This window comes from Callospermophilus lateralis, chromosome 10 (assembly GCF_048772815.1).
Source record: "Callospermophilus lateralis isolate mCalLat2 chromosome 10, mCalLat2.hap1, whole genome shotgun sequence".
Lineage (NCBI taxonomy): Eukaryota > Metazoa > Chordata > Mammalia > Rodentia > Sciuridae > Callospermophilus > Callospermophilus lateralis.
Genome location: NC_135314.1, coordinates 108,850,405 through 108,866,894, shown reverse-complemented (window position 1 = coordinate 108,866,894; position 16,490 = coordinate 108,850,405). Strand labels below are relative to the sequence as shown.

Genomic DNA, 16,490 nt, shown 5'->3' with positions numbered 1-16,490 from the left:
TTTCCTGTGTTTTTTGGGTCCTATCCAGAATAATCGTTGCCTGTGACAAGGCCTTGAATTAGAAACTTCATTTTCAATCTACCGTTTTTGAAAGTATCAATGGCTCTTGGCAGTTATAAGATTGAAAATGATTTTTGATAACGTATTTTTCATCTTTTTTGTTGATGCAATTGTTACTGGAGCTGTTAAGAATATTTTATATGCCATGACAATCTTGGGATACATTTCTGATAAATTTTATAATTTTAGTACTTCCAGAGTAGATCATTCTTGTTTGCTTTTTTTTTTTTGAAAAAGTTAACTCTTCATAAAAATCAGTTCTGAATTTAATTTTAAATGTAAATTTATACAATGACATTTCAATATTTTTCTCCGGCATTTGTATCTTATGGAGATTGCACAAGAAATTTCATGATTTGTATGTATTTCAAAACATCTGTTTATTCATTTGGTTGTTTTGTCATAAGGAAAAAAATCAATTGTAAAATGATCTAAATCATTCATACTTGGTTTATCCAAAGCTTCATGTGATAATAGTATTATTTTCCACCAACATGATAATATTGAAATACAAGCCTTATTTTTTAAGCCTGTGGATATTTGTCCTGCAAAGCTGGGCAGGTTTTGAACCTGGAGAGTCCACACTTTCCTGCTGAGATTTATTCCCAAGCACCAGCGACTTCTGGGCTGATAACCCTGCTGCCACCGCTTCAGGTCCCAGCTGGCTCCACTCCTCTGCTTCTCCTGCACTCTGGACTGTCCAGGGCACTGGCCTACCTGTGGGGCTGCTGTCTTGTGCCTGCTGTTCGCAGTGCCCATAGCCCAAGCCTGCCCAGGCAGGCTGCAGCCAACGTCCCAGTGTCACACGCTGCCCCCTGGGAGATTGCCTCTGTCAGGAGCCTTTCCAATTTCCCATTGAACTGAACTTACGAAACAGGTTCAAGGGTAACATTAGTAAGAATTTCCACACACTGAGAACAGAGCATTCAAGCAGGCAGGGAGCCCTTCTCAGCCAGGGACCTGTCTGACTACAGGTCACAGGTCCATGAAGCTGGCCCTGTAAGGACCCTTGGGGCTCTGGGAATGCACCAGACTTCATGATTTTCGTCATCAGTTCTCTCTCCTCTTCATTTTCCACGCTGTACAAGCTCCATTCTGGTGCATTGGTGCAGGAGCTAATATTTAACATTTGGTCAGATGAGGGTAAGTGTACTAGACCAAGAAGGAACAGTCTGTACAAGTCAGAAGATGCTGATAACCCAGAGGCCAAGAAAAGACAGAGTTTCAAAAAGAAAGTAACCAAAGGAGTCAAGAAAAGCCAAAAGGCCTAGTGGCAACAGGACCGAGAAACTTCCATTGACTTTAGCAACACAGAGGTCAGGGCATCTTGGATCTTAGGAACCTTAGAGATGAGCTGTTTTGATGGAGAAATGCAGGCTGAATCAAAACCGAGCTGAGGAGTGAGTGGGGGTCCTGGCGGGAGGATTTGTGGACTCAGTCCCTCTCAGGTGACCCTCAGGATGGCCAGGGAGCCTTTGTGTATGTCCTTTCCGCTTCCTCTCTGTTCCTGCCATTGAGGCTCACCAACAGCAAGCTCCAGGCTTGGAACCCCCTGTGTGCCCGGCCGGTGCTGAGCACTGGTAGGGGCCCACCTCTAATTCTCCTACAACAATGTGCTAGTCCCTGTCTTCCAAATGGAGAGGGACTCCGCGTGCCCACGTGACTTCATTAAGTACCGTGGCTATCACCACAGCCGGCGTCCTGACTTTTGCAGTGAGTAGCACTTTCTTTGGCGTGCCAGGAGGAGACCCTGGGGAAGAAGGCCCCTCAGCCTGTATGGAGTCGCCTCTTATCTTCATCAGTCCCAGTCCATCTCACATTTTGAACACAGATTGGATAGACCTTGCGCAATGTATTCTAGTGTCATTTGTTAAATCTCTTGAGACTTTGAACACAGATTTCTCCATACGACACCTCAGTCAGCAGAAGTTTGTAGAACAGGGAAGCCCCACCCAACCCACCCATACTACATTAGTCAGACCATTCATAAATGTGCCACCACCCCAGCTGGCCTCAGGAGTCCCCTCCTGATGAGCAGGCAGCACCTCCTGCTGTGAGTCCCATCATCTCTCATCTGGATTATTACAGTAGTCTCCTAGCAGATCTGTCTGTCTCTGCTGCCAGTCACAGCAGCCAGAAGGGTGACTTCAAGACGTCACTTCTTACCTTAAAGCCTTCCATGGCTCCTCTGTCACTCAGCAAAAGCCAGCCTTCCAACAACATCCCATGATTGACCTCACTCCACTTTATTACCTCAGGGGCCCACGGGTTCTTCTCTAGAACTTTGTTATTTTAAGAATTAATTTACTTTAAAAAAATTTGAGATATAATTCACACATCACAAAATTCGCTGTTTGGTAGTGCACACACAGTTCAGTGGATTTTGTACATTCACAAGTTTGTGTGGCCATCACCACCATCTAATTCCAGTATATTTTCTTCACTTTCCAAAGTAACCTCATCCCTTTCACAGTCAGTCCCTGTTCTCATCTCCCCCAGCCCCGAGTGACCACGGATCTACTTTTGCCTCTATAGATTGACCTGTTCTGGATAGTTCATACAAATGGAATAGTACTATACAATAAGGGTCCTTTTGTTTAGCACATATTTTCAACGTTCCACCATGCTGTGAATTAGTACTTCATTCCTTTTTATGGCTGAGTATTAGTACTAATCCCCATGGTGGGGAGATGCCACATTTGTTTTCTCATTCCTCAGTTCACAGACGTTTGGATTGTTCTGTGTGTCTGCTGGCTATGAGGGAGCAAGTTACTATGAGCATTCATGTCATTTTTCTTTGAACTTCTGTCTTCTGTTCCCTCATGCAGACACCTAGGAATGGAACTGCTGAGTCATAAGGTGAACGTATGCTAACTTTTCCGAGCAACTTCTAGCCTGTTTTCGAAGTGGCTGCCCCGTCTTACATCCTTGCCACCTCTCTGTGAGAGTTCCAGTTTCTCTCCTGCTCTGTAGAACAAAGAAGTTTAATCCACATTTGTTACTGTCTGTCTTTTTTATTATAGCAACCTGGATGTGCTTTCATTTCCCTAATGACTAATGATGTTGAACATGATTTCATGCCTGTATTGGACTCCTGTATATCTTCTTTGGATGAATGTTTATTCAAATCCCTTGCCCCTTTTCAAGAAAGCTTGTCTTTTTATTGTTGAGTTGTGGGAGTTTTTGTATATGCTGAATACTAGACTTTTAATTTGGTCTGCAAGTATTTTCTCCTGTTCCATGATGACTTTTCCATTTCTATGCATAAGAGAGATCATCTGTGTTCCTTTTTTTTTTTTTTTTTTTTTGAACATCTTTGGTTTTGATATTGGGGTAAGAATGCCCTCATAGAATGAGTTGGGAAGTGTTATGTTCATTTTCTTATTTTGAAAAGAATTTACAAAGTCACTGATTATAACTTCTTCAAAGAAGGCTTCTATTTGAGGGATTTTCTTTGAGAAACAAACAAGTTTTTAAAAATTGTGATTTTAATCTCTTTTCTATTATTCTATTCAGAAATTCTATTCTTGAGTCAGATTTGGAAGCTTGTCTATAAGACTTTGTTCATCTCATCTAAGTTATTTAATTTGTTAGTGTACTATTTTTATGGTATTTTATTTCTGTAAGTTAGTTTCCTTTTTCATTTCTGATTTTAGTAATTTGACTCTTCTCCTTTTTATCTTGGTCAGACTGGCTGAAGGTTTGTAAATTTTGTTTATTTTGTTCAAAAGACCAATTTTGACTTTGTTGATCTTATCAATTTTCTTTTCTTTATTTCATGAATTTGCTTTCTAATATTTATTGACTTCTCTTTTTTGCTTACTTTATGCCTACTTCTATCTCCTTTTTCCAGGGTCTTATGGTGGACATTAAGGTTATTGATTTAAGATTTTCCTTCTTTTTAAATGTAGGAATTTACAGCCTTAAGTTTCCTTCTCATCATTGTTTTTGCTACATCATATGAATTTTGTATGCTGTACTTTCATTTTCTTTTATTTCAATTATTTTCTAGTTTCTCTAACCAGTTCCTTGACCCATGGGTTATTTGGACATGTTGTTATTTTATTTCCTTGTATTTGAGAATTTCCAGATTTTTCTGCTAAAGAATGTATAATCTGCTTCTGTTGGGGTAGTGTTCAAGAGATGTCTGCTAGATAGATGTAGCTGGTTTCTGTGTTGTTCGAGACTCCTATTGCCTGCATGCTATCTGGTTGTTCCAGCCTTTATTGAAAGTAGGATATTAAAATCTGTAAGAACTATTGTTGAGTTGTGTATTTTTCCTTACAACTTAGTTCATTTTGCTTGACTGTATTTTGTGCTGTGCTGGTAAGTGTGTGTATATATACTTATCATCCCTTTATCATTATCAAATGTACTTTATTTTCTCTGGTATCAATTTTTGTCTTAAATCTATTTTATATGATATTAACAGTTACTCCAGCTTTAGTTGAAGTGTGGTTTGCATGACATACCTTTTTATATCCTTTTACTTTCAAACTATTTGTGTCTTTAAATCTAAACCATTTGTTACAGATAACACGTAGTTGGGTTGCTTTTTAAAAATCCATCTGTCTACTTCCATCTTGTGTTTGGAGTGGCCAATATATTCAAATTTAATGTAATAACTTACAGAGTGGTATTCGAATTTCCAATTTGATTGATGTTCTTCTATTTGATTTTGGTTCCTCTATACCTCTGTTACTGTGTTCTGTTGTATTAGTAGATATTTTCTAATGTATCATTTTAATTCTCTTATAGTTTATTTTACTATAGTTTTTGAGTTTCTTTCTTAGCAGTTACCCTGGGGATGACATTGAATGTCCTAATTTATAACCATCTAGTTTGGATGAATACCAACTTAATTCCAGTAGTGTGCAACAACTCTGTTTCTATAGAGCTCCACGTACTCCCCCACCATTTTGTTGTTATTGTCATATGCATTGCATCATTACACATTGTGTGCCACCATTGTTGGTCTATAATTATTGCAGTCATCTTTTCAATCAGATAAACAAACAAACAAAAAAGAGTTCCAAACAAAAATACATTTATTCTGTCTTTTAAATTTATCTATGTAGTCCCTGCAGAGGAGCTATCTGTATTTTCCTGTGGATTGAAGTTTCTCTCTGGTGTTCTTTCATTGACCCTGAAGAGACTTGCTTTTCTATTACTTATGAGCAACATATTGTCTCAATTTTTGTGTATCTGTGAATGTCTTAATTTTCCATTTATGTTTTAAAAATAGTTTTGCCTGTTAAGACATTCTTAGTTGATAACATTGTTCTTTGAATGTCATTCCACTACCTCTTGGGCTCCATTCTTCTCTTAAGAAATTGGTTGTTAATCTTATTAAGGCTTCTTTGCATGTAATGAAGGCTTCTCTTGCTGCTTTCAAGGTTCTTTTTGTTTTTGGCTTTTTGACAGTTTGAATATGATGTGTCTGGGTATAGGTCTCTTTGAGTTTATCCTACTTGGAATTAATTGAGCTTTTTGGCTATGTTCATTAATATTATTCGCAAATTTGGGGGAGTCTGGGGCTATTATTTCTTCAAATATTCTTACTTTGCCTGTTTTTCTCCTCCTTCTCCATTTCCTTTTACTTTTATTCTTGGATTTCCATTATGCAAATGTTTATATGCTTGAGGATCTGTCACAGATCTCAAGGTTCAATGAATTATTCTTCACCTTTTTCTTTCTGTTCCTTGGATAAGATAAACTCAATCAAACTGTCCTCAAATTCACTGGTTCTTTCTTCTGCTTGCTCAAATCTAAGCAGAATTTGTCATTTAAGTCATTGCACCCTTCAACTTCAGGATTTCTGTTTTCTCTTTTCGAAATAATTTCTGTCTCACTACTGATATTGTTTATTTGATAAGACAATATTCTCATACTTTTCTTTAGTTATTTGATAAGATTTAAAGTAACTGATTTAAAATCTTTGTCAGTTAGTTTAATTTATGGGTTTCATCAGAAACATTCCCCAACTTATGATTTTTTGACCTCATGATGGTGTGGAAGTGAGATGTATTTTGAGTTTTGAATGGGATCCTTTCTTGGGATAACTATGTGCAGTATAATACCTTCTCATGATGCTGAACAACCACTGCTCCCAGTCCGCCATGCAATCATGAGAGTGAAGTATCAGTGTTCTGAATGTACTGTGTCGCCGGTGTGTTGGGATATTGCACCTGTGTTTTCACATCCCCTCATGTCTACAAAATGCTCACTGTGTGTCTTGTTTTGAGTGAGAAGAGGAAGGCAATTACTCTTGACATGAAATTCAAAATAATTGCCCAGTATGAAAGTATCAAGGCAGAAATGGCCATGCATGCTAGTTAGGACTTTCACCATCAACAATCTTGATCATCTTAAAGGATGAGAAGCTTGTCAGCAATGCTGTGAAACTGTCAGTTAAATATTGCCTTTAAGAAGAAAAGAGATGGCCTAATTGATGATATGATAAAAATGAGTTCTTCCTTGAATGGAAGACCAGATACAGAAGTTCATAACACTTAGCCTAAGGATGATTCAAATGAAGGCAAGGAATATTTTCAACACACTAACAGAGCATACCAGTATTCTAATGCACATGCAAATGTTTATAACAATTCATCAACTGCTTCAAAAGTCACCATAATTTTTATAATATGAAGGTCAGTGGTAAGATAGCAAGTGTTGTTATTGAAGATGCTGAAGCTTTTAAGCAAGAGCTGCATAGGATAATGAGGATGAGAAAAATCTGCCAGAATAAACATTCTATGCTGATGAAACAAGCTTTTACTGGGATCATACCCCAGAACATTCATCCATCCATCAAGAATCCAAGATAATGTTGGTTTTCAGGGCATTCAAAGACCATGTGATAATGCTTTTAGATGGAGTCGTTGCTGGGGTCAAAGTAAAGCCTTTCACAGTTAGTTTCTTGGAGAACTCTAAAGTATATAAGGTTGTGAGAAATCACATGTTTTTGGTTTATTATCACCATAACAAGAAAGCCTAGATGAGGTCAGCAAATTTTGAAGGCTAGCTTTTGAACTGTTTTACTCTACAGGCAACGGAATATCGTAGACAAAACAATATGTCACTCAAGCTTCCTCTGATTTTAGACAATGCTCCAGGGTATTCACATCCTACCAGTTACATGTATTCCAATATAAGGGTTGTGTATTTGCCACAGAATACAGTCACACTTGTTAGTCCAAGACACAATAGTTTTGGTTCATTGTACGGGACATGCTATCATATATATGCCAAATGTTTGTGAAAGTTATTGAAGCCACTGAATCTTGCCAGAGATTTGAGAAAGGTTTGGAAAAACCTGAGAGCTTTGGAAAGGTTTAATATTCTGAATCTTATCCAGAACATAACTGCAGCATAGGAAGAAATCACACAGTCATTCATGAATGGCATTTGGAAGAAAGTTTTGAAGGCATCTGTGAACACATTCAAAGGCTTTACCAAAGATTTTGCTGTTGACAAAATGGTAAGTAACAAGGCATCAGTGATTGGGGAACAGATTGAACTGAATACCGATAAAGAGGATATTCATGAGCTTTTTTGGTACTGTGGTTGAAGAGCTTTCTAACAAGGGGCTGATCAAACTGGAGGAATAAAGAAGTAAAGAAATTGAGGCAGAGAAAGAAAAATATATATCCAAGAACGTTCACAACAAAGAAACTGGTGGAGGCGTTTGCTACTACTAGAAATGATATATGAATGTTAAAAAAAATGGCACCAATTAATAGAAGTTCCTTGGATTAGACAAAAGGGAATGAAGGGAAGGGAGAAGGGATGGGAATAGGAAAGATAGTGGAGTGAGTCAGACGAAACTTTCCTATGTTCATATATGAATACACCACCACATCATGTTCAAGCACCAGAATGGGCTCCTAATTAGAATAAGTTATACTCCATGTCTGCCCAAATACACTCTCCTGTCATGTATATATAAAAAGAACAAATAAAAAAGAAAGAAAGTGGCAAATGGCACCAATTATGAGAGATCCTTCTGAGCTGACAGGCAGACAGGTTGATACAGGAGGCTCTTTTGTTTGCTACAGAGAAATTCATAATGCAAATCAGAAACAAACTGTAAAGTCAAGATGACATTTTCCTGAGGAACACTATGGTTGCCAACCTATCAAGTGTGAATGTCCCAGTGCCTTCTTTCAGTTATTCCCAAGCCTCATCAGAAGACAGCAAAGTGGATAGCCCTGTTGCAGTAGCATCTCTATCATTCAGCGCCAAAGATTTTTCAGGACCTGTGTGCTTTTTGTGTGTGATAATGGTGAGCACCCATATGACCATTCTCTTTTTCATTTTCAGTCTGGTATCCAATAAATCACATGAGATAGTGAATGCTTCATTATAAAATAGCCTTTGTGGTAGATGAACCAACCATGGGCCAATAGAAACACTCTGAGAATGTTTCAAGTAGGCTAGGCTGAGCTATGATGTTTGGCAGGTTAGATGTATCACATGCGTTTTTTGACTAATGATATTTTTAATTTACAATGGGGTTTATTGAGACATAATCCCACTGCAAATTGAGGAGTAGCTGTGATTTTGATTACTTCTTACTCCTGGTATATGGACCATATTTTTTTGTTGTTCATTTGCATGTCTCATAACTTATAGTTGAAAACTGGTGTTATGGTTTAGATGTGAGGTTTCCCCCAAAAATCCCACACATGAGACAATGTGAGAAGGTTCAGAGGGGAAAGGACTGGGTTGAGAGAGCTTTAACCCAATAGTGAATTAATTACACCTGATTAGAATAATTGAGTAGTAATTGAAGGCAAGTAGGTGTGGCTGGAGGAGGTGGAACATTGTGGGTGTGGCTTTGGGGTATATCCTTGTATCTGGTGAGTGGAGTCTTTCTTCCTCCTGATCACCATGTGGCTGCTTCCCCCTGCTACACTCTTCTGCCATGATGAGCCCCAAGGAATGTAGCCAGGCTTCTATGGACTAAGACCTCTGAAACCATAAGCCCTGAATAAACTTTTCCTCCTAAAATTGTTCTGGTCAGATATTTCAGTCACGCCAGCAAAAAATCTGACTAAAACAACTGCTTTTGAATTATATAATTTGGCAACTCTTGAAATCAGATTCTGCCCCTCCCAAGAGTTTGTTGTTGCTGCTGTTATTGTTGTTTGTTTGCTGAGTGATTTTCTGCACTGATTTTGTGCAGTCTGTATTCTTTGTCTTTTGTGGCCATTGGTCTTTCAGCTCAGTTGGCTTAGTGGTCAACTAATGAACAGACATTTCCTTAAATGCCTGGGACTAGGTAGTCGCCCAGATTTTGAAAAAGGGCCTTGTGAAAGTGTTAGGGCATGCCTTTAATGATCAACCAATAATTGATAAATTGCCTTACCCTGAACTTCCTCTCTCCAGCCCCAAGGTTAGCCTGAGGTGGAAGCTTAGGATCTTTTCAGGTCTTTTCTACGCATGCCCACAGGCATGGGCCCATAAACGTCTGATCATACACTAGTGGCCTAAATCCTCAAGGATGTGGAGAGCCTTTCAAAGCCTCTATAAATGTCTCACTCTCTAGTTTCCCCTTTAAAGCCTTTTCTTAGCCTATTGTTCCCTCTGTTAACCAGCAGCTGACATTCAACACTTGCCTCTAATTGTTTTCAACAAATGCTCTGAGTGGGGATAATTTTCACACTGGGTGAGCTCTGAGCCAACAATAGCCTTGCAAGGGTGGAGTCACTTGGGGGGAATAACCAGACAAGTCAAATAATGAAGATTTCCCTAGAATGAGACTTCTGAGGAGCTTTACTCCATCCTATGCCTCTGGTGGGGGGGCCAGATCCTGGTGTTCACTGATATTGTGGCATACAGGTTTTCACATCTACTGCAAAGAGCAGATGGAGAGATGGAATAAGTCAAATTAAGGCAACAAAAACTCTGCCATTCATGCTGAGATTAAGACTTTTTATTAAATAAATGTTATAAATGCTTTCCCAATTGCTATAAACCTATGGTTAGTTTCCAGAATCCTGAGAAATTTGATTCCTAAATTGTAGTGAGCTTTCTTATTGCTTTTATCGAGAAGAGAGAGTTTTGGAGATTCTTACTTCTCTATTTCTGCTGATTTCACCCTTTTATTTGACCATATCATGAACTACAGATTATTCTAATATAACCAATAATTAAGACTGGAAAATATTGTCACTATAAGCATACAAGATGAGGCTAGCATATAGTTAAGACTGTTTCATTACTTGTGACTTGTTTAGGGATTACGATAAGTAAATCTTTGTTTAGTGTGAAAACTGAGCTGCCATTGTAATGCCAGATTCGTGGGACCCCAATAAACCTCCAGGAGCCGAATTCGATGCAATCACACAAGAGTCTTTATTGCAAGCTTGAGCCTGGACTCACAACCGTTCCTGACACAGCGATCCCAGGGAGTGAGTCCTGATCCTTTGTTCAGTGAGATTTTATAGGTTTTGCGGGGATACTCTGTGTCACAACATCACACAGCAAATCATTCCATACCTCCGGAAAATTAAACAACATCTCTTAACATTGATTAGCACATTCAATGGCGGGAACAAGTTGGGCAGGGGTGATTGGTTAGTACAAGAAGGGGATTCTTTTGAACTGATTGGTTTAGGCCACGAGGGGTGTACGTGCTAAACTACATGGTTTCCCAACTTGTTATCAACCACCATAAACTACTTGGGGGTCATCTGGCATCCCAGGTATTTCCCTGTCTCAAGCTGATTGGAGGTTGCTAGGGGGGTTGCCATGGGTCCTCACCTAGCCTAACTGAGTCAGGGTCACCTGGGCCACAGACCTCTCCTGTTATTTACAGACAAACAACTCAGCAGGGTGGATATGTACTTAGGAGTGCTCTGTGGGTTTTTCCAAGGACAAGGGTCACACCCCCTTACTTAGGACAGGCCTTGAGGGAAAGCTGCTGTTATTTATTTATTTTTAAAAATGGAGCCACATTAGTTTCTTACCATCTTCCGCGTTCCTTGATTTAGCCACCCAGTCAGCTGGCCAGCCCCAAGCCGAGCATCTACCACAATCAGGGCCATATACTGTAATTCCAGATACTAGTGGTAAAAATATTTGAAAAGTGATGAATTCTGACTTCTGACTTATTTTGAGTAAGGAATAAAATAGTTTAATTTTTTTTAAAGCTCAAGTACTTTAGAAGAATCTTATGTCACCTTGAGAATAAGGGATTTAATAGCTAAACCTTTAAGAGAGTATGTAAAGTAGAAATAGAAAATGTTCTAAATAGTTTGTCCTAAGAGGAAGATTAGAAATTGGTCAAATAAAGGCCCTTGGGTTTATGAGTTCAAAGTGAAACCAGTCTATTGATGAATAAAACATTTTCCTGAATAAATATTATAAAATTTTTAAAAATTTACTTATGAAATACCAAGGAAATGAGATTCTTGACTGAACCTTTTTCTGAGATCTGGGAAATTCATGTCCATTGAATTAGTTCCCCCACTTCTTTCTTTCTATAGAAAAGTCGGAAAAATAAATGATGAGGTATAAAGTAATCCGTTCTCAATCCCCAAATTGATAGCAATAATGTTAATAACAGTCTATTTTATATCAAAGAAGAAAGCTTAAGATAATTGAAATGGAAATGAGTGTTTAAAATGTAGAGACCTTTTAGTACATTCTATTTCTACTTATTTTAAGCAAATTATTTTACTCTACTATGTATGTGTATTGTGTTCTTTGGGGGGGTACTTCACTATTTAAAAAATGTGTTCCCTATAAGATGAGTATTTATTTGAAACTATGAATGTTCAAGATGATGAGCAGCTTGAATATCCTGGGTAGATTATTTCACAAGGTAGGAATGCACCCAACCTCACACTGTGGCTCAGAGATGCATAATTATTATTATTAATCAATTAAACTGAATACATAAGAACATAATTTAAAATTATATTTAGTGAGATCAGTGATAATTTTTCCTTCTCTATCTCAATTTATGGCACTCAGTTAACCTTTTTAATGTATATTATTAGTTAAGATTAAGAAAAATGCCCAAATTTACTAGATAAGAAAGGGATTTTGTTATATGAACGATACATTATTTCTCTGCCTACCTGGTACAGCCAGGAACTGGTTTTCAATGTTAAATAGGAGAGGGAGAGGGAGAGGGTCTGAGAGAGAGAGAGAGAGAGAGAGAGAGAGAGAGAGAGAGAGATATGTGTGTGGCATTTTGGCTTAAATGACACAAACATGCCAGATCTTGGCTTCACACTAATTAAGGTAGAAAAGCACGCAATGTCCTTGCCTTGTGGTGGACGCTCAGTACAGCTGAAATGTCACTGCAAATCCAGGAGGAGAGGGGCTTTTCAGGTGCCTAAACAGGAGTTCAGAGAACCCTGGGCTGACCCTGAGCATTGGTGCCATGTGGCCATTTGTAGGAAAACATGACTGTTGGAGTTCTGTGGAGATCTTTGATCAGGTCTCTTGCTGGAGAACCTGCTCAGTCCCAGGCTGGGTTTTGGAGATGTTAATCACCGGGTCACTTTGAGAGATTTTTTTCCAGCCAGACTCCCAAATTAAAGCCATTCCAATGAGAATCTAGAGAATAGTGCAGGTCATGTTGTATAAACCAGGTCGGACTTTGAAAAATGAAATGTCTTTTTCTTAACGTCGCTAGTACAAACAACCGGCTTATGACTGCTCCCTGAAAATCTAGGTAACACCACAGGGTCTGTGTTGTTTAGTTTCTAGTACATTTATATCAACAATTTCTGATTTTAGGATGGTTCAAAGGATGGGGCATCATTTAATTTATTTTATCTTTTGCATCTGCAATATAATAAAGAACTGTCTAAATTTCATATGGCTTTTCATTTTGCCATTATGTAATTCCCCTGTGTAAGTATTTTTATTCTCATTTTAAAATTAAAGAACTCAAAGCCCAGGTTAAACGACTTAGTTTTCATAACAGAAATAGCAGGGCTGGAATTTGAACCCATATCTCTCCACCTCCCAAATCCTTTCTTTCTTGTGTATCACCCTCCCTCTTGATGGAGTCTGTAGTTTCCAAGTCATTTTTCCTGAGTACTCCCTTACTGAAAATTTTCTTCTCATCATCTAAAGAGGATTAAAAATGTGCATGCCTCTGCGTTAGGAAGACTCAGCTTACCGAAGTGTCCCAGTCCCCGGAGCCCCCTGTTTCCTCCATAATAAAAGAATAAAGCAGAAGCAGGAGTTCTGCTTTCCAATGACTTACATCACCCTGCAGACAATTGGCAGGCAGGAGAGGGGCAGCTGCCACACTCTTCAGATATCTCTCTATTTAAAGTTCAAAGAGACGCTGGATAACAATAAGGAAGAGGTAAGTGTGCCCCGCGGTGCCACTCCACAGCAGGAAGAATGGCCGGGAAAGGTAAGAGCCAAGGCACAGATTCTTTAGCAAAGAAGGATTCGGGACTTGGGTTTATTTGTGTTTCTCAGCATTTGCATTCTAAAGAACAGGGTATCTCTGCTAAAGGATCATTAGCCATTTTAATGTAGCTGCCAAAAAGGAATTCGATAGATATGCCGTTCAGAAATCATGCTTATGAGTTGTACCGAATTTTGAAAGAATCAGACAATAAAAGGAGCTTAATCTTATTCATGCTCATTTTGAAAGATGAGTTGTCAACCCCGATACTTCTCTGGATGTGAGGTTGTTGGGGTGCTGGGCCAGGGTTAAGGACAGCCAAGTTCTGTGCTGGATCACTAATGGGCCAGGTGAATTTGGAGCAGTCGCTGGGCTTCTCCCAGCCTGCTTTCTGATTGTAAAATGAGAAAATTTGGCTTAGTCATCTCTAATAAGCTCCATACCTAAATTTATTTTTTCTGCTCTTTAAAGATTTTTCATATTTACATAATTGACTCCAATATAACAAAATAGGCTTAATATATCTGTGCTACGACGTGTTCTTTAAAAACCTGCAGGAATTTTTGCTTTTAATTCCAACAACGACCTGGTACAATATGTTTCTTCTCGTCGTCCCCCTTTTACAGATAAGGAAACTAACACATGGCTAAGTTTAGTGTCTATCCACGGGCACTGGAGTGGTGGCAGCAGGTCTGGGCTTGGGCAGTCTGGACCCACAGTGCAGTGCCCTTAAGAGCACCTCCAGCGGTCACCACGTGGTGTGCTCAGAGCTGGACAAAGAGAGAAGCATTTCGAAATTACTCTCTGGATTTAAAAAGAAGTTTTGTACTTGTGCTGATAACATGAGTGTGCAGAGTTTGTCAGGGTTTATGTACCCCCATCTCCAAACATTGCTACACTTGGAGGAAAAACCAGAAATATCAGTGCTCAAAGAACACTAAGGTTACATTTGAGTGCTGAAATGCATGGCAAGTTATACTGTCTTACAAGGAATAGAAAGTAATAGAATATTTACTTTTAGAGCTTTATTAAATGTAAATTTCATTAAAATATGCCTTATTAAATTTTATTAAATATGCTTGCATAAAATATTTATAAGTGTTCAATTGAAAGATCAATATTAATTTTCAAGTTCTTTGAAACTGACAAAAATCCATTCTCATTTACATGAACAGTTAAACATTTACTGTTCCATATTTTTCACTGTACTGGCCCCTTAACTCACGAACAGGCTCTTGTCCAAATGAAAGTCAAGGGCATCTACTGCTTTACACGTACAGCCAGAGCGCACGATGGGCAGAGAGCATTCTTATTAACCGATTCACGCCTCGTTCAAGGTCACAGTGAGAAGAGAAGCAAGGGAAGACCACTCTAGTCATCAGTTAAGAGAGATGCCGACCCTTGTAAAAATAGCTTGCAAGTATTAAAGTTCCTTTAAACTTCAGAGAGTTTGCTTTTATGAAAGCATGTTCTAATTTTAGAAATGTCTTGTCTCTTGATGACTTTATTTTAATAGCGTTTAAAAAGCCCTTCACAGTTGGAAGTGCTGGGAGGTGTGGTGGGGTGAACACTTGGAGAGAACATGCCTCCCTGTAGCTAACAGCAGACCTGGCTGTGCTTTCCAGTTAAGAATTGGGAGTCCTGAACCCTGATTCTGAGCTGTCTTCCTATGCTGTCTGAACCTTTCCACAAGGTGTATGTGCACAAGTGTTTGCTTGAATGAGCAGGATTGATGCAGTGACTATTTACAAATTGCTTTTCACTGGTAAAAATACAAATAGGAGGGGCCAGAGAAATATGATAGTCAAACGTCTTCCCTTCGTGAGTTGGGTTATTGCTGCCTAGAGATTCCAGTTCAGTGCTGGTTGTTATAATGAACAAGTTTAAAGAAATAGTCTCTTTTCTTCATTTGAAAACAATTATGTAAGGTATGCTCTTTTCCTTTCCCTGTGGAATATAAAGCCAGTCATTGAGACCAAGAACAATCCTCCAACACTTCTCCACATTATGATTTCCAGTTTTGTGGGAACCACCTCCGAGTTACAGCGGGTGGTGGTTGGGTAAGCAGTCCTCTAGGTGTCATTGCACAAATGACAGATGTGTTCTGTGTACACTAACCCCACGGGGCCTGGAGTTGACAAAGCCTAGCATGCATTGTACCATTTGACCCTTACCACTCCAGGAGGTAGGTATCACACATCTTGTCACCTAGACCTTCAAGTAGGGAAGTTCCAGCTGAGAGCTGCCCAAGGTCACACACTGTAAAAGGACAGCCTTTGGTATTCCAAGGGGCTGGGGCTGACCCACAGGCATCCTTAATACAGAAGAAAGAATACCTATGCACAGGATGCTAGGGAGTGAATTTTCCCTTCACATTACCATACACTTATTCTCTTGATCAGAAGATTTAACACCAAAATGACTTAAACTAATCATTTTCCTTTGTTTATTTTTAAGCGGAGTCCACGTTACAGCACTTTCTGGTCCCCATTCTTCTCCTGATCGGCTGGATTGTGGGCTGCATCATAGTGATTTATGTTGTCTTCTCTTAGACAGGTGAGGGTTTTAACAATTGAATAGGTTTGTTTATTCATAGCATATATTGCTTCAGAAATATTCTCTATTTTCCTAATGGAACTTTTTGTCATTTAGGCAAGAAGACCTCAGATTGACATCTTTTAGAAGACTTCAGAAAGATGTGAATGTGACTGATTAATAAATGTGTCTCATGTTAAAAAAAAAACTGTGGTGTTCAGCATCACTTTATTAGTTTGGAATATTAGCTGGTGCTTTGGTTCATAAACATCTCTTCAGGAACTTATTTAAAATCATTGGTTTAAAAAAAGATTATAAGAAAACATGGGTGAATTTCTCTATATCCAGAGAGTAGGCAAACTCCTAACCATACATAAGCAATGGGGAAAAATTTGATAAATTTAATTAAATATGTTGCCCCCCCTCCAAAAAAAATATGGGAGAATGAGCTGAAAGGAAGAACAGACCATTCATAGAAAACAAAGTGTAAAGTTAAACTTGGCTCTTA

At 38.7% G+C, this 16,490-nt stretch overlaps 1 protein-coding gene across 2 annotated transcripts; it reads left to right on the top strand.

The window, feature by feature from the left end:
* Nucleotides 1-13,355: 13,355 nt before the first annotated feature.
* Strit1 (small transmembrane regulator of ion transport 1) lies at nucleotides 13,356-16,190 on the top strand. 2 transcript variants are annotated; one of them, XM_076868399.1, is made up of 3 exons: nucleotides 13,356-13,450; nucleotides 15,905-16,003; nucleotides 16,100-16,190. In XM_076868399.1, exons 1-2 carry the CDS (start codon nucleotides 13,438-13,440, stop codon nucleotides 15,997-15,999), a joined length of 108 nt encoding a protein of 35 aa, XP_076724514.1. In that variant the 5' UTR covers nucleotides 13,356-13,437; the 3' UTR covers nucleotides 16,000-16,003; nucleotides 16,100-16,190. The 2 variants fall into 2 exon arrangements, with proteins under 2 accessions (XP_076724514.1, XP_076966526.1); XM_077110411.1 differs by lacking the exon at nucleotides 13,356-13,450 and adding an exon at nucleotides 14,686-14,863.
* Nucleotides 16,191-16,490: the final 300 nt, after the last annotated feature.

Bases quoted from the DNA above. Each gene is read 5' to 3' on its own strand.
- Strit1 (XM_077110411.1), top strand. From the start codon at position 14,839: ATGCCGACCCTTGTAAAAATAGCTT. The intron at 14,864-15,904 runs GCAAGTATTAAA...TTTATTTTTAAG, and splicing joins GACCCTTGTAAAAATAGCTT to CGGAGTCCACGTTACAGCAC.